Below are 26,671 nucleotides of genomic sequence, written 5' to 3'. Positions count from 1 at the left end.
CCTCTCCTTTCATCCTTGAGAAGGGCTTTAATTCGAAGTGCGACAGCGTTGAATAAAGAGGGAGCGAGACGGCACCGAGAGGAGCGCCGCAGACGTCCGAGTGTCAATCAATCGCGGCTGTGAGGGGCCCGTGACTGGGCTACGGAGGAGAAAGAGAGGAGAGGAAAGAGCGAGAGAAAGAAAGAGCGAGAGTCTGTGTTTGATCTGTGTCTTTCAAAGGGAAAACAGCAGGAAGGGCCATCAGTGACGATTTGCCTCTCCCTGCCAGCTCCGGTGCCATCCTGACAGAGAGCAATCACAAGCAGGTTAATTCAACATCTACCTTCTTAATCTTTTTTTCCCTCTCTCCTTTCTTTTGGTCTCGTTCTGTCGTCTCGGATGAAACATTGCTTCCCTTTTTCAGAGAGCCCCACAAGAGCAGTTTAAACACAAACAGACCTTCTTTCAACCTTCTGTGGGTGTGAGGGTGAGGGGGTATGTGGGAGTGGGGTGGGGTGGGGTAGTGTGGGGGGTAATGGTGTCTAGTGGGGTGAGGAAGAGTGTAGGGGAATAAGAAGCAGGTAGTTTGCCAACCATAACTCTGTGGAAGGCAAAGAGAGGCCGGTGAACAGTCAGCAGATTCAGCACACAGAGACAAAACACAGACCCATCCTGTCTCCATAGAAACTAAAGAACTAAAGCCATAGTGTTTCCTTCTCCATGCTCTATGGCCATGTCTCCCCACCCCAGTAATGGTATCCTCTCCTGGCCAACGTCTGTCCTGGTCTGTGTTCCGTGCACTATTTCTTACCAGAGCCCTATGGACCCTGGTCAAAAGTAGTGCAGTAAATAGGGAATAGGGCGCCATTTGGGACGCAGCCTTGGACTAGAGCGGCTAGCTACCACATGCTTTCCTATACAGAGGTAAAAGCACAAGGTCAGAGGGATAACAGGATAAAAGGTGTCCTTTCGGTTCCAGAGAAGGACATTCACTCTCTAGATTGGATTTGGGGCCTTCAAGGACACAGGAAGAACACTCAACGCAAAAGATAGATCCAATAGAGGAGGAACAGATTTCCTCTGGAAGAGGAGGAGGAGGAGGGGGGGTGAGGAGGAGATGGGGGTGGGGGTAGAGGAGGGAAGGAAGAGGAGGGGGGAGGAGGAGGAGGAGGTAGACGAGGAAGGGTGGAGGAGGAGGAACAGGAGGTGGAGGAGAAGGAGGAGGTGGAGGAGAAGGAGGAGTGATTGGCAGGGCACTGTATCCTTACATCCAGCACTGCCTCTCAGTGGCTTACAGGCATCACCAAATACAGCAGCTTACTCTACGTACCATCCACACACACAAACACACACTCTACCGTCTACACACAAACATGATACCACTCCCCTGAGAGAGAGTGAGAGAGAGAGAGAGAGAGAGAGAGAGAGAGAGAGAGAGAGAGAGAGAGAGAGAGAGAGAGAGAGAGAGAGAGAGAGAGAGAGGGAGAGGTATCAGGGGAGCTGTTACCCAGAGGAGAGAGTCAGAGTGAAAATCAGTGCGAGTATGTGTGTGTGTGTGTTTGTATGTTCACTCGCTTGCGTGTGTGTGTGAGTTCCCTCGTGTGCGTGCGTACGCGTGTGTTCACTCGCAGGCGTGTGTGTAGATAGGGTTTATCCTACCTGCGTGCAGGTAGGCCAGGTCAGGGTTCTCGATGTCAGGGTGATGTTCCTTCAGATGGTTCCTGAAGTCCATGGGGCCGTTGGTGCCGTAGTCACACTTGGGGCAGTTGTACATCTTCACTCCCTCGTGCTTCCCCGTGTGCAGGATGTGCTTTCGGATGTTCTCCGCACAGTTGGATCTATTGGGAGATGAACAGATAGAGATTGAAGGAGGAATAGTTCACTCAATTAGAAGATAAAAATATCAAAGAAAGAGTAAAAAAGACAGGAAGGAGAAGAAGATCCCTAGACAATAGAGGATGTTCCCATTGGAAGGTTTACTGTACTGACAGTTTGGTTTTGTTCTAATGACACTAATAAAATGAATCAAGTGGATTGAACTCAAACAATTTAGTTGTGGGGCTGAGGGATCATATTTAAATAGTCAACATATTTGGAGAGACTCTTAAAGCCTCCTGTGACTATGCAATACACACATAATCAGAAACAGGGGGAAAGCAAAGTGTTAAACAATGACAGACTATTCTACAATTTGTGAGATACATTTACATGTTGTAGATGCACTGGTGTTTTGCCACTGTTGTTTTCAAACAGCCCTTGGTTCCTCTTGCATGTTACAGACATTTCACTATAGGAGTATGACACTCCTGCAACAGGCTGAAAGTGAAAAACAAAATGTTGATATCATATTTTGATGAGGTCTACCATGTTTGTAATCTCGGAACCCTGAACCAAATCTCGTATCCACTGGCCAGCTACTAGATGTGATTCTGGGGGCTGAGGTTTTCAAAACGGCACTCAAGTAAATGTAACAGAAAATACTACCCCTCTCAAAGCCTCTGCCAATGCCTGTGGGTGCTCATGTGTCTCCTGTGGCTGCGCTAGGTGTAGTAGTGTAGCGAGGTAAATGGTATAGTAGTGTAGTGGTATTTCAAACCACTTTGCATTTTATTCAAAGTGACTTACAGTGCAGTAAGTACATACAGTGGGGGAAAAAAGTATTTAGTCAGCCACCAATTGTGCAAGTTCTCCCACTTAAAAAGATGAGAGAGGCCTGTCATTTTCATCATAGGTACACGTCAACTATGACAGACAAATTGAGAAAAAAAAATCCAGAAAATCACATTGTAGGATTTTTAATGAATTTATTTGCAAATTATGGTGGAAAATAAGTATTTGGTCACCTACAAACAATCAAGATTTCTGGCTCTCACAGACCTGTAACTTCTTCTTTAAGAGGCTCCTCTGTCCTCCACTCGTTACCTGTATTAATGGCACCTGTTTGAACTTGTTATCAGTATAAAAGACACCTGTCCACAACCTCAAACAGTCACACTCCAAACTCCACTATGGTCAGGACCAAAGAGCTGTCAAAGGACACCAGAAACAAAATTGTAGACCTGCACCAGGCTGGGAAGACTGAATCTGCAATAGGTAAGCAGCTTGGTTTGAAGAAATCAACTGTGGGAGCAATTATTAGGAAATGGAAGACATACAAGACCACTGATAATCTCCCTCGATCTGGGGCTCCACGCAAGATCTCACCCCGTGGGGTCAAAATGATCACAAGAACGGTGAGCAAAAATCCCAGAACCACACGGGGGGACCTAGTGAATGACCTGCAGAGAGCTGGGACCAAAGTAACAAAGCCTACCATCAGTAACACACTACGCCGCCAGGGACTCAAATCCTGCAGTGCCAGACGTGTCCCCCTGCTTAAGCCAGTACATGTCCAGGCCCGTCTGAAGTTTGCTAGAGTGCATTTGGATGATCCAGAAGAGGATTGGGAGAATGTCATATGGTCAGATGAAACCAAAATAGAACGTTTTGGTAAAAACTCAACTCATCGTGTTTGGAGGACAAAGAATGCTGAGTTGCATCCAAAGAACACCATACCTACTGTGAAGCATGGGGGTGGAAACTTCATGCTTTGGGGCTGTTTTTCTGCAAAGGGACCAGGACGACTGATCCGTGTAAAGGAAAGAATGAATGGGGCCATGTATCGTGAGATTTTGAGTGAAAACCTCCTTCTATCAGCAAGGGCATTGAAGATGAAACGTGGCTGGGTCTTTTAGCATGACAATGATCCCAAACACACCTCCCGGGCAACGAAGGAGTGGCTTCGTAAGAAGCATTTCAAGGTCCTGGAGTGGCCTAGCCAGTCTCCAGATCTCAACCCCATAGAAAATCTTTGGAGGGAGTTGAAAGTCCGTGTTGCCCAGCGACAGCCCCAAAACATCACTGCTCTAGAGGAGATCTGCATGGAGGAATGGGCCAAAATACCAGCAACAGTGTGTGAAAACCTTGTGAAGACTTACAGAAAACATTTGACCTGTGTCATTGCCAACAAGGGGTATATAACAAAGTATTGAGAAACTTTTGTTATTGACCAAATACTTATTTTCCACCATAATTTGCAAATAAATTCATAAAAAATCCTACAATGTGATTTTCTGGAATTTATTTTCTCATTTTGTCTGTCATAGTTGACATGTACCTATGATGAAAATTACAGGCCTCTCTCATCTTTTTAAGTGGGAGAACTTGCACAATTGGTGGCTGACTAAATACTTTTTTTCCCCACTGTAGATTTTTAACTATGTGTATGATCTATGTGGGAATTGAACTTACGACTTGGTGTTGCTAGCACCAGCTGAGTCATACAGGACCAGTGTAGAGGTGTAGTAGTGTAGAGGTGTAGTATTGACGTGTAGGGCTGTAGGCTGTAGTCATGCAGTAAGCTAATGCTGGGTGCTGGCTGTAATTATGTCAGCTCAGGGAGTCACATAGAGTCCCCCTGATCAATTATGCTGCCTGACCTGGTCTCAGGCCCTATCTAAACCTGCCCTAGGACACTACGCACACAGGCCTGGACTGAGGCTGAGGGGAGGCATGCACACACACACACACACACACACACACACACACTCAAAGACATGTTCACATACGCACACGAACACACAAGAAGACAATGCGCGCACACACACACACAAGTGCACTCAAGCACTCACACAAGCACACACCGACATACAGTACATAACCCCCACCAATACATACAACGCCCACCACATCATGCAAGCATGTGCAGTGCAGGACCCGTGGCACTTTCAGACGCACACGCACACATAGCATCATGCGTGATGGATGAGGCACTCGTGCGTGGTCTCGGGCTGACATTCTCGGACAGTATAATACGCAATTACTCTCCCTTATCACCTTGGCTGGGACAATAAAGCCTCATGGTGCCATAGCTTACGCCAGGCAAGGATATAATTTGTTTTCACTTTTGCCGAGACAACTCTCTCCATCAAGTCCCTTAGTAGTCATGCCCCGGCTCCATTTGCTTTGCCGGACTCTTCATATGTACTCAAAGCCATGCAGAGGCCCCTTTTTGTGTTTTACACATAAATACATTAAAACACCTGCTGGTGAATGGTGAAATGGTCCTCCATGAAGCTATTTGCATCGGGTAGGGTAAAATGTGAGGTGTTCTCCTTAGAGTTACAGGAATGGGGCAGCTCTTTTGACCATGTCTTTAGCTGTAGACATGTCTATCTGTACTCAGTACAGTAACAACTCCATTAAGACCCAGGGTACATGGATAGGGATTGCACACAGGAATGTAACTACCCTCCCCTAATGCTATAAGCCATACAGGATGGGCCTGTATGGGTTTTTCAATACGTTTACAAATCATGGTGTATGGCCGGCCTACAATGAGTAAAGCACACAAACAACAGCAATAAACACTATCCAACAAGTAACTATCAGACAAATTCAATTTATAATTTTCCTCGACCACTTAAAACTTATTTCAAAACTTATTTTCAGATAGAGATGTCCTCTGTCACAGTCAGGAAAATAATAGGAACAATCATAAATAATTTCTAAAAAAACAAAACATTTATAATTTATATTCAAGACAAATTAACTGATTTCTTATTCCAGGCCAGTGGCATAAATAGATACATTCAGAGTCAGAACTAAAAGGTTCTAAAGAACAGTGTGAGGGTGGGATCCCGGGGGAGCGCTTCTATCTCTCAGATATGGTAATAGCGTAATTGTCATATTAAAACAACACAATGTGAGTTTAGGAGTCAGCAGGTGTCAGGCTAAGAGAAAGGCCCACACAGTCCTCCTACGATAGCCAATATTAATTAGTCCAACAGCCGCGTTTCAACTTTCTCCACGTCGGTGAGCAGTGACTCGCCATGGGAATCAACCCCACTGCCTGGATATCATCGCGATTCGCTCAATCTTTTTTTATTTTCTAACACATTTCCATATTTTCCTCGTCGACGACTGCATTGGTAATGGGGCTAGTAATTGAGGCTATTCGTTAGCTGTGGATTTAAATGTGTGTCTTTGTGTTTTAAGAATGGAGGTAGGTATCTGCGATGGCGAAGAGACAGCCTAGTCATTAACGCTCATCCACACCTTGCTCTCCGCCTCTCCCAACACTTCACAGGGTCACCGGCCCCGTGACATCCACCACCAGCCGTGCAGCGGTCCTCAAAGTTACCTCGAATTAGCTCAAAGTAGCTATTTTTCACAGGCAGGCAGATTGAGAATGTGCATACAGAGGATGCTGATAAAAGGATTAAAGGGAGGATATCAATTATGGCAGTCATGATGCCCTAGAAGCTATAATGAGTGTCTCTTCATTGAGAACAATTGTCATACAGCCTAATATGGTATGGCAAGTGGTTTTTGACTGCATAAATAGGTATATAATTGTAAGATAGTAATTACATGCATCTTCCAACCATAATTGTTTGAACTTTCAACAATACAATTCAAAAGGTTATATTAGACATTCATTTGAGGATAAGGTAAAGAAGTTGCATTGAGGATTTCATAGATGTCAGCGACACATGTACTATTTTATACCAATATAAGACTGCACTATATACAGTATACTGAACAAAAATATAAATGCAACATGTAAAGTGTTGGTCCCATGTTTCATGAGTTGAAATAAAAGATCCCAGAAAAAAGATCCATACGCACAAAAAGCGTATTTCTCTCAAATTTTGTGCACAAATTTGTTTACATCCCTGTTAGTGAGCATTTCTCCTTTGCCAAGATAATCCATCCACCTGACAGGTGTGGCATATCAAGAAGCTGATTGAACAGCATGATCATTACACAGGTGCACCTCGTGCTGGGGACAATAAAAGGCCACTCTAAAATGTGCAGTTTTATCGCACAACACCATGCCACAGATTCCTCAAGTTTTGAGGGAGCGTGCAGTTGGCATGCTGACTGCAGGAATGTCCACTAGAGCTGTTGCCAGAGAATTGAATGTTAATTTCTCTACCATAAGCCACCTCCAACGTCGTTTTATAGAATTTGGCAGTATGTCCAACCGGCCTCACAAACGCAGACCATGTGTAACCACGCCAGCCCAGGACCTCCACATCCAGCTTCTTCACCTGCGGGATCATCTGAGACAAGCCACCCGGACAGCTGATGAATCTGAGGAGTATTTATGTCTGTAATAAAGCCCTTTTGTGGGGAAAAACTAATTCTGATTGGCTGGGCATGGCTCCACAGTCGGTGAGCCTGGCTCCCAGGCCCACCCATCGCTGTGCCCCTGCCAAGTCACGTAAAATCCATAGATTAGGGCCTAATTAGTTTATTTCAATTAACTGATTTCCTTATATGAACTGTAACTCAGTAAAATCGTTGAAATTGTTGCATGTTGAGTTTATATTTTTGTTCAGTATAGTACATGAATTCAAATCTAATTATAAATTTAATATAATTATAAGTAGCAAAACAATAAACGTTATAATGGTATATCAAATTCTATATAGCCTGAGATATCCTGTTCATGGTCAAACGTTGACAGTGCCTTGACTAACACATCCTTATTCGTGTGAAGTCATTGAACCATTGAGACATTGAGCCATTGGAGGTTTACAAATGTATTCAGGGTGGAAGAGCGGAGCACAGTTAGGCCCCTCATGAATGCCTGGTGCCCGTGTTCAATTCCTCCTACACACATTAGGAACCCAGCAGGGGTTGCGAGCTGCTACCCTCTCCCCTCCAGCCCCTCCCTCTGCCCTGCGTACCCAAGGGGGCCAAACCAAAAATGTTAATTGGTCTTCTAATTTGCTGTTTCATTTGCCACAATCTGTAACGATCATTTGGTATCAGCTAGAAGAACAGTTGGTCTGGTTCCCTCTGTTGCCTCCCCACAGTGCTTTTAAACGTCAAATACTACTCTTCCTTGATAAATAGAATGTGAATTGAGTGCAAAATGTGTATAAATAAGTGAAATATGATATAACACCTCACATGCTAACCCATAACCTTTCTGCAGAAGACAAGCTTCACCATGGTAGAGTAACTTGTAGCCAAAGTGTTTCTAAGCTATGGTAAAGAACAAAGAATGGCAATGGGTATTGTGGTGACATTAATGTTTAGGGATATTGAGCTTTTGGGGGGTATTTCTCTGTCTGATGTTCTTAAAGATATGAACCTTGATAGTTTTTCTTCAGTTTTTCAGACTAGAATATCTGAAGAGTTATTTCCAATTCCAACAGCCTTACAGCTCCTTATAGAGCAAACCACAACCAACAGCCTGTCCATGTCATTTTTGTTTATCTAAAACCAATTCCGGGAGCATTCCTTTCACACTTCCTTCCACCACACCTGAGATGGGGGAGGAAGAGGATGAAGAAGAGGAAGAGAAGTGAGATGGAGATGTGCAACGTTGCCAAAAGTGTTTCCAATTTCACCGACAATTTCCTGTGTAATTACTGATGGTCTGTGATGGTGTTTTAATGACACCTGCCAGTGGCTGGCTGCTGTAGCCTGCTGATGATAGCAGAGTGATGAGATGAGATGATGAAGCCTGTGGGAGATCAGACCTGTGTGTGTGTGTGTGTGTGTGTGTGAGATTAGACCCCCAGTCCTCCTGCCCATCAACCCAGCCATCTGTCCTTCCATGCGAGCACAATGAGCCGGTACCTGTAGTCGCACCAGGGGCATCGGTAGGGCTTCTCCCCTGTGTGCACGCGCTTGTGGCGGGTCAAGTGGGACTGGGTGGTGGAGGCGAAGCCGCACAGCTGACACTTGAAGGGCCGTTCTCCTGGGGGACAGAGAGACAGACAGGGAAGATAAGGACGGGTGGACAGAAAGACAGACAGACGGACAGAGAGAAATACAGAATCACTGTCCGTCTCAAGTGGAAGCTCACTCTAACGCAGACATTTACATTTTACATATTCATCTTTTAGCAGATGCTCTTATCCAGAGTGACTTACATTAGTCCCGTGTAGCTCAGTTGGTAGAGCATGGCGCTTGCAACGCCAGGGTTGTGGGTTCGATTCCCACGGGGGGCCAGTATGAAAAAAAAAAAGCACTCTAACTGTAAGTCGCTCTGGATAAGAGCGTCTGCTAAAATGACTATAATGTAATTAGTGCATTCAGCTTAACATAGCTACAACAACATATCACAGTCGTAGCAAGTACATTTTCCCCTTAACAAAGTAGTTATCAGCAAAGTCAGTGCTAGTAGGAAAGTAGTTGACATTTTTCAAATACTTTTGAGCATTTGCTTTAGCCTGCCTGGATTGCCAGGTCAGCGGGGTTTGCAATTTTGCGACTATTCCAACGATTCTATTGTCAGGCAAGCTCAATCAATCACCTAAAGCAGCGATTCTCAATGGGTCATGGGTGTCTGAGTAAAAAAATATGTTATTTTTTATGGGGGGAAAAACAGTCTGAACTTAAATTACTTAAACCAGGTAGAAAGTGTGTAGAAATTATAATGAACAATTTTTAAAAATATAATTTAATCTCTGAAATGTTTTTCTTCAATCACAGTATTTTTTAAATATATAGCTATTAGCAGTGCTATATTGGTTGGTTTTGTGGTCACAAACCAGTGAGTTTATTAACATTCTTCATCAAGAATATGGGAGAATTGTTAATATTGTCAATGAAAGATCTGGGAATGTTATTCCCTTGTCATATAATTGATACATTTACTAACAACATAGCATAACATTCTTTTGTTTCCAGATTGTATTTTGGCGATTCTTTTTCACGATGCGAATATTGGGTCGTGACTGAGACAACCTGGTTAAATTTGTGTCCCGAGGCAAAACCAGTTGAGACCCACTCAACTAAAGTATTTGAAAGGACTTCAAATCCTATTTGAACCCAGCTCTGATCTGAAAAAGAGACACTCAATGATGACACCTGTAGTCTGGACAGTGTGTCCGACAATAGAATGTCGAGATGTAATTATTGGAATTGACACTTGTCAACAGGGGACAAGAGAGGACAAAAAGTAAGAGTGTTGGGTAAATGTAAATGACTGTCAAAATGCGACAGCAAAAAAAAAAATGAATTATGAATATCTAAATGAATATTTATAACGAGATGCTTGATCCTTGGGCGCCTGCCAGACAAATGGTTAAGAACAGGATTTGTTTCACTTTCCCAATTTCCAAAAAGCACTTGTTATTGATGGCATATCTGAAAAATGCAATTTTCCTAAGCGATAGAATGACATGGTGAAATGATAACCGAAATTAAAAATCTCAGATTCAGTCATCCATATTGCTACACATGTCTACCACCGACAGCAACATGTCAGACTTTGTGTGTGTATGACAGAAATAATAGTGACATGGTTGAGCAGCTTAGATAAATAATGATAAATAGTAGCAGCACTGATGACCGTGTGTGTGTGTGTGTGTGTCAGACGCTGGGTATGTGCAGCTCACCTGTGTGTTGGCGGCGATGTTTGGTGAGGGCGTGTCGCGTGCCACCCGCAAAACCACAGAGGTCACACAGGAAGGACTTCTCTCCTGTAGGGGGGCGGGAAGGAGGGGGTCAGAGAACATTACAGAGTCAACAGAGGAAGAAGGAGTAGGGACAGAATGAGAAAGTGGAGGGATAGAGAGAGAGAGAGAGAGAGAGAAAGGGTGTTTGTTAACAGATGAAATCGGAGGGAAAACTGTATATCCATCAAGGCTCTCACAGTTAACTAATTCCTCCAATCAAATGTATCCATGTAAATATGTCAAATGGGACGGAAATTGCCAGTGTGGTTTATTGACTGTGATAAAATCTGAAAAGCACCACTGAACATAATTACATACTTGTCAGAGCCATAAAAATTAGCTTTATTATCAATGGGATGGTTTTATACAACTTCATTTCTGTCCGATGCCTTCCAGATGGGGCTGAGCTGATCACTCCAGCGGGTTTTTTTACTACGCAGTGCGCTTTCTCCCTCTTCCACTGCATCTGTCATTAACAGCCTGATGGCTCTCTCTCTCTCTCTCTCTCTCTCTCTCTCTCTCTCTCTCTCTCTCTCTCTCTCTCTCTCTCTCTCTCTCTCTCTCTCTCTCTCTCTCTCTCTCTCTCTCTCTCTCTCTCTCTCTCTCTCTCTCTCTCTCTCTCTCTCTCTCTCTCTCTCTCTCTCTCTCTCTCTCTCTCTCTCTCTCTCTCTCTCTCTCTCTCTCTCTCTCTCTCTCTCTCTCTCTCAGCACAGACACAGTAGGAAGAGGAAGAGGAGGAGAGGGGTGTAAGCAGGCTGAAAACATGACTCTGAGGACACTGAATCATCAGTATGAGTATAAAACGTTTCCTCCCTACTGAACAGGACCCAGGTGATGGTCTATAGCCAGTATAAGAGATGTTTAAAACAGTGTCGATTGTTTGGCTCTACGACATCAACAAGCATTACGGCAGTTGTCTGAATTCTCTGTCACGGACGTCCTCATTTCGAAGAGGTCTTGTCACAAAACCAACTTTCCAGACCGAACCGTTAGAACTAATATGTCACGAATTTCGAAAGGCGAGACTCTCACGAACACGAAGGTGTTGGTTGTTCTGCTCTACGACGCACACAAGCTTCAGGGGAGTCATCTGAAGGTGACCCAGTATCGGGCTGTAAAAATGCCAAAAAGTGCATAGGGGGTCAAATGTGCCACGAAATATGTGACTAAACATGGGTCTAACAAAAGTTTAGTTTTCTTATATCTCTCAGATATAGGACAGACACTTCAAAACCTTATTCCTTATGATACATTTTTGGACTGTCTGTTTTGCCATGTACAAATAAATGTGTTATTCAATGTGTTTCTATGGGCTTTAGCAGTAAATGCCAAATGCAATGTTTTATCAAATCATTTTTGTATATATACAGTGGGGAGAACAAGTATTCGATACACTGCCGATTTTGCAGGTTTTCCTACTTACAAAGCATGTAGAGGTCTGTAATTTTTATCATAGGTACACTTCAACTGTGAGAGACGGAATCTAAAACAAAAATCCAGAAAATCACATTGTATGATTTTTAAGTAATTAATTTGCATTTTATTGCATGACATAAGTATTTGATACATCAGAAAAGTAGAACTTAATATTTGGTACAGAAACCTTTGTTTGCAATTACAGAGATCATACGTTTCCTGTAGGTCTTGACCAGGTTTGCACACACTGCAGCAGGGATTTTGGCCCACTCCTCCATGCAGACCTTCTCCAGATCCTTCAGGTTTCGGGGGCTGTCGCTGGACAATACGGACTTTCAGCTCCCTCCAAAGATTTTCTATTGGGTTCAGGTCTGGAGACTGGCTAGGCCACTCCAGGACCTTGAGATGCTTCTTACGGAGCCACTCCTTAGTTGCCCTGGCTGTGTGTTTCGGGTCGTTGTCATGCTGGAAGACCCAGCCACGACTCCATCTTCAATGCTCTTACTGAGGGAAGGAGGTTGTTGGCCAAGATCTCGCGATACATGGCCCCATCCATCCTCCCCTCAATACGGTGCAGTCGTCCTGTCCCCTTTGCAGAAAAGCATCCCCAAAGAATGATGTTTCCACCTCCATGCTTCACGGTTGGGATGGTGTTTTTGGGGGTTGTACTCATCCTTCTTCTTCCTCCAAACACGGCGAGTGGAGTTTAGACCAAAAAGCTCTATTTTTGTCTCATCAGACCACATGACCTTCTCCCATTCCTCCTCTGGATCATCCAGATGGTCATTGGCAAACTTCAGACGGGCCTGGACATGCGCTGGCTTGAGCAGGGGGGACCTTGCGTGCGCTGCAGGATTTTAATCCATGACGGCGTAGTGTGTTACTAATGGTTTTCTTTGAGACTGTGGTCCCAGCTCTCTTCAGGTCATTGACCAGGTCCTGCTGTGTAGTTCTGAGCTGATCCCTCACCTTCGTCATGATCATTGATGCCCCACGAGGTGAGATCTTGCATGGAGCCCCAGACCGAGGGTGATTGACCGTCATCTTCAACTTCTTCCATTTTCTAATAATTGCGCCAACAGTTGTTGCCTTCTCACCAAGCTGCTTGCCTATTGTCCTGTAGCCCATCCCAGCCTTGTACAGGTCTACAATTTTATCCCTGATGTCCTTACACAGCTCTCTGGTCTTGGCCATTGTGGAGAGGTTGGAGTCTGTTTGATTGAGTGTGTGGACAGGTGTCTTTTATACAGGTAACGAGTTCAAACAGGTGCAGTTAATACAGGTAATGAGTGGAGAACAGGAGGGCTTCTTAAAGAAAAACTAACAGGTCTGTGAAAGCCGGAATTCTTACTAGTTGGTAGGTGATCAAATATTTATGTCATGCAATAAAATGCAAATTAATTTCTTAAAAATCATACAATGTGATTTTCTGGATTTTTGTTTTAGATTCCGTCTCTCACAGTTGAAGTGTACCTATGATAAAAAATTACAGACCTCTACATGCTTTGTAAGTAGGAAAACCTGCAAAATCGGCAGTGTATCAAATACTTGTTCTCCCCACTGTATTTTTTTTATACCTACAGGGATCCTAAAATTCTAAATCAAATGGCTAAATTATACATTTTATGACCATCTTAAAACAATTCCATATGTTAGGCGACAGATAGCCTAGCAGTTAGAGCGTTGGGCCAGTAACCGAAAAGTTGCTGGTTCAAAAACCCGAGCTGTCAAGGTGAAAAATTTGCAGATGTGTCCTTGAGCAAGACACTGAACCTTTAATTTGCTCCAAGGGCGCCGTACTACTATGGCTGCACCTATCCGGTGTATGTGATAAAACATCTTATTTTTTAGCTTAGTAGATATAGCGATCTAAGGGCTTAGTATGGTGCTGTGTCTCAGCGCTAGCCTGTTGCTGCCCATTGTTAATTACACCAGCTCCACTCAGCAGGGGAGAGCTCTGATTAGTCTGCAGAGCTCTGGCCTGTCTGCCTCCAGGACAGAAGGCACATGCTGTAGCTACCCACATGAAAAAAAGACTACAGTTGACTATATAGTTCTGTAGTATAATATAGTAAATACTGCAGTATTATCAGCAAAAAAACACAGTAGTAAATACTTCAGTAATGTCCGCAAAAAAGTATTTTTTCATGTGGGTACAGTAGCACACACACACACATACATACATAGGCATGCATCCACGCACGCAGACAGACACACACACGGACACATGCAGCACATGCACGCTAGAGCGAACCCATGCACACAAGAGCACACGCAAGCACACACACACACACACACACACACACACACACACACACACACACACACACACACTATCACTGTCACGTAACTGCTCGTCTCAATCCCAGAGTTTGAACTTCCACTGTGCATTGATAATGCATCGAGGTGACAACTTCATGCAGAGGGAAAGCAGTGTTTTTCACTTCGGATAACAGCTTTCATTGAATCCACAGAGAGAGAGGAGCCTCCTATTACCCGTATTACACCCATTTAAACCCACTCGACTGTGAGGAGTGTTCTAATGCAGTGCCACTTAAGAAGAGAAAAACACCAATCTTAAATAGGTGCTTTTTCCTTAGCTTTAGAGGATTCCTATTTGTTCATTCTGGAATTATAAAATCTTTTGGTTTTTAAAAATGCAGTTCTTCCTCTCTTTCTCCTTGTCGGCATTGAAACCTTCAGGACAACATTAGGGGAACGTTAGGGGAACGTTAAGAGAATATTAGGAGAATGTTAGCAGACTGTTAGGGGAGCGTTAGATCTGCCTCCTCCTCAGTTCCGATCAGAATAACAGCCCCCTCTTCCCCTTTTCCCCTCACCCCCTGATTCCACCCGTCGCCCTTCCATCTCTCATTATGCCCCATGCTACAAGACCCCACCACGGAAAAATCCATAGCCATCGATTCCCGCGCCCAGTTGCGGTCGCCACAATTATTCTGGAGGAGGAAACGCTGGCGATAAATTACATGTGTGCTTTTCATCTGCCGTTCGATGGCGGTGAGCCCTCTGATGGCCGAGGGGAGAACGGGGTTGGTGGGGGACGGGGCAGTGACGGGGCCCTTTCAACACCAGGGGCTCCAGCAGGCTAAAGATACTGAGCACTGGGCTCCTACACACACACACACACACACACACACACACACACACACACACACACACACACACACACACACACTCGCAACTCGCTCATGGAGACTCACACAGAACATAACACAGATCAGACAAACACACACTCACACACAAAACGCACCCCAGATTACATACAGTCACTCACAGTGGCCAGTTAAAGCTCATCTCTCGTGTACGCTCATAGAACATTTGATCAGTGCAATACTATTCTTTGTTCTTATTCTTCTGGTACTCCCTCTACCCCTAACAAAATAAATCCACTTATTGCAAGACTTATTAAAAGTACTTTGAAGTCAAAATATCCCACCTCTATTTGCACGTGTGTGTGTGTGCGTTTTTGAATCCCATACGCTGCTACTGTTTATTACCTATCCTGTTGCCTAGTCACTTTATTCCTAGTTATATGTACTGCACATATTACCTCGTACCCCTGCACATCGACTCGATACTGATACTCTACACCTGTTGTTTACGAAGCATGTGACAAATAAAATGTGATTTGATATATGTGTGTGTGTGTGCCCGACACCTATATCTGTGTTTTAAATAACCCCGGAGGAGTCTGCATGCAGCTATAATTGCCTCCCTCATTAGTTATGTTTTAGCAGGGTTGTGGATGGGAGGGCAATTAATTTTACAGCTTAATTTTTGACACAGAATCCGCTCGCTGTATTGATGTGCTCGCCATTTTGGGCCTCATTTCTCAGGGAAATTAATTGACAAAGTGCAAAGATTTATCAGCATATCGCCAGATTAAGCGACAAACTGAGGCAATGAGGAAATCAATTGTGGCCCTGTCGCGGCGACGGCACTGACGGTCCCTCTGCGGAGGGGCTGGGGAAAAGGCTGGGGCGGGTTGGGACATGTTTGATTTATTTATTTATTTGAGTCGCTCATTCATCAGCCGTTACAAATGACCCTGGCGGCTGATGCTACCTCCCCTCCTCCTAACCCCCCCCTCTCTCCTCCTCCTCTTCCTCCTCAGCTCAGACATTGGGGGTGTGAGGAGAGTGATTAACATAGAAAACACACAAATCAGCCCCAGAACAATGAATCCATTTGGAGACATGATTGCAGGCCCAGGAGCGGGAGGTGTTCACACACAGAGGAAAAGTAGGAAGTCCCTCACTAGGGCTGCTCATGTCACAGCCACAGTCAGAGAAATGGTAGCAGCACAAGTGTTTTATAGAGTTTAATTGTCTCGTCACAACGAACACATAAAAATAGGACTGAGAACATACACTATATAAAGACAGAATTCCATTTCTCAAACACTGTTTGCACAACAGCTTTATACATAATAGTGTAGCTAACTAGTATTCAAACACCTTAATTGTTGCGCTATATTATCTTGGGCCCTACATTATCTTGGGTATCTATGCTGACACACACACTCAAACGTAGGCACACGCTACTTTCCTCAACACCCCCCACCAGTGGTCCGATCTATCCTGCCCGCTACACACATAAACCCACCCCAGACACGTAACAGAGATCTCCCCAATTACTAACAGCTATATGTCACCGAGAGTGATTAGTTCAACTTTTAGTTTCCTACTTATTTTATTAGTATTGCAGCTTACCCTTGTGAAGGAGCGCATTTATAACGTTCAAACAGATCACACACGCCGATCATATTTTAGAGTGTGTCAGCCCGCCAGTGTGCTGGAATGGGATTGCAATGATACGGCAATGTCTGCTGCTGTCACCCCCCGTCTGCCCATTAATAGAAGTGTTGCATCATGGAGCTGTAAATTGAGTTAGCTTTTTGGGTGTCACTAATCAGGGCCATGAGTCACTCTCAGTCGTCTCTCTCTCTCTCTCTAGCTCTCTCTAGCTCTCTAGCTCTCTCTCTCTCTCTCTCTCTCTCTCTCTCTCTCTCTCTCTCTCTCTCTCTCTCTCTCTCTCTCTCTCTCTCTCTCTCTCTCTCTCTCTCTCTCTCTCTCTCTCTCTCTCTCTCTCTCTCTCTCTCTCTCTCTCTCTCTCTCTCTCTCTCTCTCTCGCTCTCTCGCTCTCTCTAGCTCTCTCTAGCTCTCTCTCTCTCAGCCTCTCCTTCACTCTCTCCCTCTCCATCTCTACCTCCCTCCTCCCTCCCTCCCCCTCTCCCTTCCCCTACCCTCCCTGTCTCAGCAAGTGACACCTAGGTGCTTGGAGCAGAGTGACGGTCGGCCCCGCCTGACGGCGAACGACGGTTCTCGGGGAAACAAATGAAAATAAAAAGGTATAATTATGTCGGCCGTGCCTTGCCGTTACATCACTGTTCCAACACATTTATAATAACATCAAAGCCCCTGTGAGAGGGGCCCGCATGACGGATGGACTGTTCTCCTGCTAGCGCTCACTCAGCCTGTCATACCAAGACCAGCCCCCTGCCTGCCGGCCTGCCTTCCGCTAGCTTTTGTCATTGACTTAAAAGAGGGTCAAGGAGCAGACTGTAGGACATGACTGATTGACTGACGGACTGACACCTAAGGAAAACAGTCTGGCCACACCAAACAGGCACTTTGTTAATTTCTGACTGATTCTTACTCTCAGTATATATATATACTGTAGGTAGGTATCCTGAAAGTGTGTATGGACATGTAGTTATTAACTGAAGGTATTGATTTGTGTGTATAGTTAACATGAGAGGTGTACACTAGACAATAATGTGACATGTAGTAGTTAGTTATTGACAGTATTGGGTTGCGTCAGATCACAGGTGTGTATATGAGGTGTGTGTGTGTCTAGGAGACATGAGGTGTGTGTGTACAGTACAGTAGACAATGTGTGTGTGTGCGTGTCTGTGTTTTTTTCCGTGTTGCATCTCACCTGTGTGTGTCCTGTAGTGGTCTTTCATGGCAGACAGAGTGAGGAAGGCGTAGTGGCAGGCGGGCCAGGCACACTTATGGGGCTTGTCTCCCGTATGCAGCTTCATGTGGTTGTTCAGAGCCCACTTCTCACTGAACGATCGGTCGCACAGATCACACTCAAACTTCCTACAAGAGAGGGAGGGAGGGAGGGAGGGAGGGAGGGAGGGAGGGAGGGAGGGAGGGAGGGAGGGAGGGAGGGAGGGAGGGAGGGAGGGAGGGAAAAAAGAACAGAGAGTTATTTAGTCCCAAAGCTGAGGTAAAAGGTAGAAACCCAAGCCTGTAAGGTAGGGAAGGGAGGATGCAGGAGAACACACACACACAGTCACACGCACACATATGCACACATATACACACACACACACACACACACAGGAGAACACAGGCATACACACACAGATTGCTGGGGCTCCTGGCGTGTCATGTCTGTATAAGCAGGCATTGATTTTTCTGTCCGGGACTGCCACCTCCACCATTTATTCTCTGCTTTGCGCCAGGGCCCAGAGGACTGGAGAAATTCTGTTACAGTCCAAACACACACACACACAGCGCATGCACACACACACACACACACACACACACACACACACACACACACACACACACACACACACACATGGGCCATTGGGGAGAATAGAGTTGATCTGTACAGGGGTCTCACACCACTTAGTCAGGGCCAGCTAGACCACACTTTACCTCCTACCATTCCTTTATCCCGCCATCTCCTCTTCTCCGTTATTCCTCTTTTTACTCATCTTTCTTCATGCCATCTCTTAAAACCCTGTTTCCTTTTCTCACGAACCATCTCTCCCTTGTATCTTTCTTTCCCTCTGTTCCTCCACCCTACGTGCCAGTCTTTGTGCGATGACATGAAACATGGTTGATCACAAAGACCTTTTCTCTATAGAGACCAACAGTACATAGGCCTAGATGCTTCCAGTTTAGAATTGGGTGCTCAGTCCCAGATTCATAGCTGTTTTATTAAGCTACAAGCAGCACTCATTAGTAAAAACAATAGAATACCCCGCGGTCAAATTCATCTTTAGGCCGGCATAATAATTTTGCCTAGCTGGAGAAAGAAAAATGTGCGCGCCATAAACAAATGAAGTCAGATTTTCGGGAGCATTTGTCTTGTGCCGGGACTCGTGAGAGGAGCGTGTTATTTTAGGGAGGAGGGTGTCTTTAAAGTCTGATAGCGTTGTTTAATGCCTCTGGTATCTGTTTCATAGCACGCCATGTTGACACTCACCTGAACAAATAATGACTTCTAGCACCGTGGAACATGTGTCAAAATCAATAATTCAAACTCATACATTTTCCTTATGGAGAGAGGGGGGAAAGAAGGAGGGGTAGAAAGAGAGAAAGGGGGAGAAAGGGGGCGTAAGAGAGAGCGAGAGAGCGAGAGGGACAGAGAGAGGTGGGGACAAAAGAGAGAGAGTGGGGAGTAAGAGAGAGAGAGAAGAGAGAGAGAGGGACACACACGTGCTTGCCTTACACATCAATCTACATTCAAAGAGGATGAATCTATCTCGCACACAGAAACGTCTGTGACGTCACACTATCATCTCAGTCTTACGTGACGGCAGCTTCAACAGCATTTACCACGAGCACTCAAACACACATTCTAAAATGGCGTCTTCATTGCCTTGGCCTAATCTCGCAGGCATATTCAAAATCCTCCCGTTCATTTGCTCATGCCGTGATTTGCCAAAGACCTGGCGATAGATATATGTCTGTGTCTGTTTCTCATTCCCTCTCTCTCTCTCGTATTTATGGAACAGCCAGTCCCCCACCGGGGGAGAGGTAAATAAGATGAGTGAAGAGATGCTATATTTTATTGTGAACATTATGCACAACACTCCTGTTTTATGAGCTAAACGGGGCCATTGTTTATCGGGTGCTAGGCCTCGATATGGGCCTCTTTTTCCGCCGTCCTCTTTCTGTGTGTGTCTGTGTGTTTGTGTGTGTGTGTGTGTGTGTGTGTGTGTGTGTGTGTGTGTGTGTGTATCTCTGTGTCAGGCTGAGGCTGAGCTGAGGAGGAATGGTGCTTGCAGTAGACTGATCAGTGGGGGTTTTGTATGGATGAGAGGAGGTTTTGCGTCTGTTTCACCAGATCAGATGGAGCTCTTTGATCTTGTCTCCGCGTGTCAGATCCCGTCACGATCCACAGTCTAGTCCCCATACATATGCATACAGCCTACCGCCTCTAAACAGGCAGGAGCCATGCAAAGCAGGCCAGAGACAGAGGGAGGTAGAGAGAGCGAGAGAGAGAGTGGGGGGTGGGGGGGTGGGGGAAGATTGAAGGGATAAGGTAATCTAGGAACAGAGAGGTATATGAGAGACAGCAACAGAGAGATAGCAATAGGTAGAGAGATAGAAATAGGTAGAGAGAGAGAGAGAGAGAGAGAGAGAGAGAGAGAGAGAGAGAGAGAGAGAGAGAGAGAGAGAGAGAGAGAGAGAGAGACCTAGGGACATGTACTAGTCTGTGGCCACCTAAATGCCAGAATTGGACAAGAACCTGACACACTCAGCACACAGGGGGACAAACATCTACCTGGATGTGACAGCATTCCCACCCCCATATGCCCCCCTAGACACAACTATGACAAAATAACCAACAAAAACGGGTCACAACTCCTGCAGCTCTGTCGCACGCTGGGTATGTACATAGTCAATGGTAGGCTTCGAGGGGACCTATGGTAGGTACACCTATAGCTCATCTCTTGGCAGTAGTACTGTAGACTACTTTATCACTGACCTCAACCCAGAGTCTCTCAGAGCGTTCACAGTCAGCCCACTGACACCCCTATCAGACCACAGCAAAATCACAGTCTACTTGAACAGAGCAATACTCAAATCATGAGGCATCAAAGCCAAAGGAACTGAATAATATTAAGAAATGCTATAGATGGAAGGAAAGTCATGTCGAAACCTACCAAAAAACGATTAGGCAACAACAAATTTAATCCCTTTTAGACAACTTCCTGGACAAAACGTTCCACTGTAAAAGTGAAGGTGTAAACTTGGCAGTAGAAAACCTAAACAGTATATTTGACCTCTCAGCTTCCCTATCAAATCTAAAAATCTCTAACAGAAAACCGAAGAAAAGTAACAACAATGACAAATGTTTGGATGAAGAATGCAAAAACCTATGAAAGAAATTGAGAAACCTATCCAACCAAAAACATAGAGACCCAGAAAACCTGAGCCTACTATGGTGAATCACTAAAACGATACAGAAATACACTACGGAAAAAGAAGGAACAGCATGTCAGAAATCAGCTCAATGTAATTGAAGAATCCATAGACTCTAACCATTTCTGGGAAAATTGGAAAACACTAAACAAACAACAACACGAAGAGATATCTATCCAAAACGGAGATGTATGGGTAAACCACCTCTCCAATCTTTTTGGCCCTATAACAAAGACCAAACAGCAAATCTTAGAATCAACTATTAAAGACTACCAGAACCCAATGGATTCTCCAATTATATTGAATGAAATACAGGACAAAATACAAACCCTCCAACCCAAAAAGGCCTGTGGTGTTGATGGTATCCTCAATGAAATGATAAAATATACAGACCACAAACTCCAATTGGCTATACTTAAACTCTTTAATATCATCCTTAGCTCTGGCATCTTCCCCAATATTTGGAACCAAGGACTGATCACCCCAATCCACAAAAGTGGAGACAAATTTAACCCCAATAACTATCGTGAGATACAGCAACAGCAACCTTTGGAAAATCCTCTGCTTTATCATTAACAGCAGACTAATTTGTTTCCTCAATGAAAACAATGTACTGAGCAAATATCAAAATGGTTTTTTACCAAATTAACGTACGACAGACCACGTATTCACCCTGCACACCCTAATTGACAAACAAACAAACCAAAACAAAGGCAATGTCTTCTCATGCTTTGTTGATTTCAAAAGCTTTTGACTCAATTTGGAATGAGGGTCTGCTATACAAATGGATGGAAAGTGGTGTTGGGGGAAAAACATACACCATTATAAAATCCATGTATACAAACAACAAGTGTGCGGTTACAATTGGCCAAAAACACACATTTCTTTCCACAGGGCCGTGGGGTGAGACAGGGATGCAGTTTAAGCCCCACCCTCTTCAACATATATATCAACGAATTGGCGAGGGCACTAGAACAGTCTGCAGCAACCGGCCTCACCCTACTAGAATCTGAAGTCAAATGTCTACTGTTTGCTGATGATCTGGTGCTTCTGTCACCAACCAAGGAGGGCCTACAGCAGCACCTATATCTTCTGCACAGATTCTGTCAGACCTGGGCACTGACAGTAAATCTCAGTAAGACAAAACTAATGGTGTTCCAAAAAAGGTCCAGTTGCCAGGGCCACAAATACAAATTCCATCTAGACACCGTTGCCCTAGAGCACACAAAAAACTATACATACCTCGGGCTAAACATAACATATCATACGTTTTGTATGATATGATCGTAACATATCATACGTTTTGCTAATTTGTAACATTTAGTACGTTTTGCAAATTCATAACATATTGTACGTTTTGCAAATGTGTAACATATAATATGATTGTAATTAGTAACATATCATACGAAATAAGTGATGGACAGCCACAAATTAATGAACCAAACGAAACGTAACATATCATACTAAATGTCATACTAATATCACACTGCATCGCAGTGCTAGCTGTGCCACTAGAGATCCTGGTTCGAATCCAGGCTCTGTCGTAGCCGGCCGCGACCGGGAGACCCATGGGGCGGCGCATAATTGGCCCAGTATCGTCCAGGGTAGGGGAGGGAATGGCCGGCAGGGATGTAGCTCAGTTGGTAGAGCATGGCGTTTGCAACGCCAGGGTTGTGGGTTCAAATCCCACGGGGGGCCAGTATGAAAAATTAAATAATGTAGCCACTCTGGATAAGAGTGTCTGCTAAATGTTTAAAATGTAAATGTAAATGTAAACATCAGCGCCACAGGTAACTTCCACAAAGCTGTGAACAATCTGAGATACAAGGCAAGAAGGGCCTTCTATGCCATCAAAAGGAACATAAAATTCGACATACCAATTAGGATCTGGCAAAAAATACTTGAATCAGTTATAGAACCCATTGCCCTTTATGGTTGTGAGGTCTGGGGTCCGCTCACCAACCAAGAATTCACAAAATGGGACAAACACCAAATTGAGACTCTGCATGCAGAATCCTGCAAAAATATCCTCTACGAAAAACACCAAATAATGCATTAGGCCGATACCCGCTAATAGAACTTGGAGAAGAGTCCCCTAAGCAAGCTGGACCTGGGGCTCTGTTCACAAACACAAACAGACCCCACAGAGTTCCAGGACAACAACACAATTAGACCCAACCAAATCATGAGAAAACAAAAAGAGAATTACTTGACACATTGGAAAGAATTAACAAAAAAACTGAGCAAACTAGAATTCTATTTGGCCCTAAACAGAGAGTACACAGTGGCAGAATACCTGACCACTGTGACTGACCCAAACTTAAAGAAAGCTTTGACTATGTACAGGCTCAGTGAGCATAGCCTTGCTATTGAGAAAGGCCTCCGTAGGCAGACCTGGCTCTCAAGAGAAGACAGGCTATGTGCACACTGCCGACAAAATGAGGTGGAAACTGAGCTGCACTTCCTAACCTCCTGCCAAATGTATGACCATATTAGAGACACATATTTCCCTCAGATTACACAGATCCACAAAGAATTCGAATACAAACCCAATTTTAATAAATGCCCTTATCTACTGGGTGAAATGCCACAGTGTGCCATCACAGCAGCAAGATTTGTGACCTGTTGCCACAAGAAAAGGGCAACCAGTGAAGAACAAACACCATTGTAAATACAACCCATATTTATGTTTATTTATTTTACAATTTGTACTTTAACTATTTGCACATTGTTACAACACCGTATATATACATAATATGACATTTGAAATGTCTTTATTCTTTTGGAACTTCTGAGTGTAATGTTTACTGTTAATTTTTATTGTTTATTTCACTTTTGTTTACTATCTACTTCAATTGCTTTGGCAATGTTAACATATATTTCCCATGCCAATAAAGCCCTTGAATTGAAATTGAATTGAGTGAGAGAGAGAGACAGATAGAGAGAGAGAGAGCAGAGAGAGAGAGAGAGAGAGAGAGAGAGAGAGAGAGAGAGAGAGAGAGAGAGAGGTGAAAAGAGGATGAGAGAGAGAGAGAGAGAGAGAGAGGTGAAAAGAGGATGAGAGAGAGAGAGAGAGAGAGAGAGAGAGAGAGAGAGAGAGAGAGAGAGAGAGAGAGAGAGAAAAGAGGATGAGAGAGAGGTAAGAAACAGGAGGCCTTTCTATATTTGTTAGATATAATTAGAGTTGTATTTATTTTTGTTGTGATTGCTGCTCATCGGGTTTCCACATCAAGCAAATTAACAGGCACTCCTTAGCTCTCAATTACACATGACGACAAGGAGTGCAATTGTGTTGGTATTCACACACACACAGACACACACACACAGTCTTGTACAACTAACCTTGTGGGGACACACAAGTCAGTCCCATTCAAAATACTATTTTCTCTAACCCCTAACCCTTACCCTAATCTTAACCTTAACCCTAACCTTAACCCGAAAACCTAACCTTAACCCCAGCCCTAGCTCCTAACCCTAACCCTAAAACTAACCCTAGCTCCTAACCCTAACCCTGATTCTAACCTTAACACTAAAATGCTATTTCTAGGGGGTTTAACAATAGTTGGTCAAATTGTTGTTAGTTTACTATTCTTGTGGGGACTTCTAGTCCCCACAAGTATAGTTAAACACATCCACACACACTCTCCCTCTGTCTCTCTCTTTCCTCTGATCCTGAAGCAACTAAATGATTGGCATCCCATGCAGATTTATTCAAATAGCCAGGTGGGCCTCTTCCCTGTAAGCTCTCGTCTTTATTCCTATACTGTCATTTATTATCATACCTCTCACACATACATTGTGTGGATCTGCAGGATACACTTCCACTGATGGCAAATGAAGCTCATCTGAGACCATCCCATGTGAAGCCTCTCCGCACTACTGCCCCCATGTGGCAAGGTGGTCACTGGGATAGGATTGTGTGTGTGTGTGTGTGTGTGTGTGTGTGAGTCAGTATCTTACTTCCACTAACCCTATTTTACTTACGCGACACAATTCACTGACAACAGGACACGTGGCGCAAAAATGTATGGACAGGTCATAGCTTTCCTAAAAGTCAGATGCTGTGAAGTCTGGTAGAGACTGCTCCAGAGGTCCCTCCCGTTAGGGTGACCAGTCAGTCAGAGAAAAGTCTCCGCCATATTCTCACACTCCAGAGGGGAGCAGAGGGAGAGAGAGAGAGAGAGGCCAACTCTCCTCTCTAGCCAAACTGACAACTTCAAAGTGAAGACTGTTGTTTATTTAGTGATGGGGAGATGGGGGAGGGGGGAAGAGGGAGAATCCATCTGATATGCAACTGTCAGGAGAGCATTTTCAGAGCATTTTGTGTGAGAGCGAAAGATTACCTAGAGGGAGAAACATGACAGCACTCAGTAGGGTCAGTAGGGTCAGAATGGATCATCCTCTCTCGCCTGGCAGCTTAAATCCAGGCTAAATTAGCAGAATGAACATTAAATCATTTGGCCTTGAGCTGTCCCAGACATTACGAGTCGAAGACTGTGGATAACTTTAAAGTTGACCAAAACTTGTGTGTTTGTATGCGTGTGTGCATGAGGCCAGAAGATTTCTTCTGCGGGAGTCGATTGAAACCAAATTAAAGAGTGTTTGTTAAAAAATTCAGAAAAGATTAGAATCCTTTGGGTGACTGTTTCCTGAGTACACCGTCCCGGCTTCGTTATTTTCCATTAGCGTACACAAAGTCAACTGACGACAAGCTCGTTCCCAGGTTGAACAATAGCATGACGAGACACCATCGCTCTTGTGCCCTGCAGGTGCTTTCCAAGGCTCTAGTAGTCTATGGTTAATGGGCTTTGAAGGTAATCAAATCAGTTGGCTGGACGGAGCTGGTTTACCATTCAAATGAGCAGTCATCTACCTTCCAACCTCTCACACAGTGTGGCTAGGTGTGTGTTCTGAATGTCGACCACTGCAACGTCTTTAGTGAACACACCCTGTACCACAGTGGTGTAAGTAAGTAGTCTTGCACGAACCTTGGCTTGTACGAGCTGGGTCGGCACATAGGAGCAGGAGTCTATCGGTCTCTCTGTTTCTGTAGTGTGAGGCAGCTTGATAGTGGGGGCTTGAAGTCTGAATACAATAATGATTTGTGAAAAGGCAGAGTTCACAGGAATGATTTCTTTGGATTCCACATTTGAATGTCACACTTCTAAGTGGTGTACAATGTTAACTATTAACTGAGTCGTCGATAGAGAAATACAACCACCCTCTCTGAGTATCCAAGAGTAGTAAAAACGTAGTACAGAGCAGAGTTTTCAGGAGAATAGTCGCAAGGCCTCTTCTGATAGAGAGTACACACACACACACACACACACACACACACACACACACACACACACACAAGTATGGCTGCAATACCAACAAGACCCCAGCACCACAGAGATGCTACTGTGGATTTATATTTACCTTCAATCCCGAGAGGGGGAAGAAAAGATAATGAAATAAAGAATAAAAGACGCATCAGATAAGCTCCTGTTTATCCCGCTATAGGGCAAATACAAATTGTCAATTTAATGAACATGGTGGACGTGATGAAAGCGAGGTGAAGGAGCCTCGTTGCCTGACAAACAATCAGGAAATGTTATCTTAATATTGTTCTGTGGT

General features: G+C 44.3%; 1 protein-coding gene across 2 annotated transcripts in view; it reads right to left on the bottom strand.

The window, feature by feature from the left end:
- Positions 1 to 26,671, bottom strand: part of LOC121560766 (zinc finger protein 407-like) — a 173,655-nt gene that overhangs the window by 49,645 nt on the left and 97,339 nt on the right. For both annotated transcript variants that reach the window (XM_045215349.1, XM_045215350.1), the window contains exons 5-8: positions 17,820 to 17,986; positions 10,383 to 10,466; positions 8,617 to 8,737; positions 1,639 to 1,817 (exon numbers count right to left, since the gene is read on the bottom strand). In XM_045215349.1, the coding sequence (XP_045071284.1) occupies positions 1,639 to 1,817; positions 8,617 to 8,737; positions 10,383 to 10,466; positions 17,820 to 17,986 (551 nt within the window). The remainder of the gene's footprint in view (positions 1 to 1,638; positions 1,818 to 8,616; positions 8,738 to 10,382; positions 10,467 to 17,819; positions 17,987 to 26,671) is intronic.

This window comes from Coregonus clupeaformis, unplaced genomic scaffold, assembly GCF_020615455.1.
Source record: "Coregonus clupeaformis isolate EN_2021a unplaced genomic scaffold, ASM2061545v1 scaf0427, whole genome shotgun sequence".
In the NCBI taxonomy this organism is placed as follows: Eukaryota; Metazoa; Chordata; class Actinopteri; order Salmoniformes; family Salmonidae; genus Coregonus; species Coregonus clupeaformis.
The sequence above is the reverse complement of the archived record's forward strand: the minus strand, read 5'-3'. Positions and strand labels throughout refer to the sequence as shown.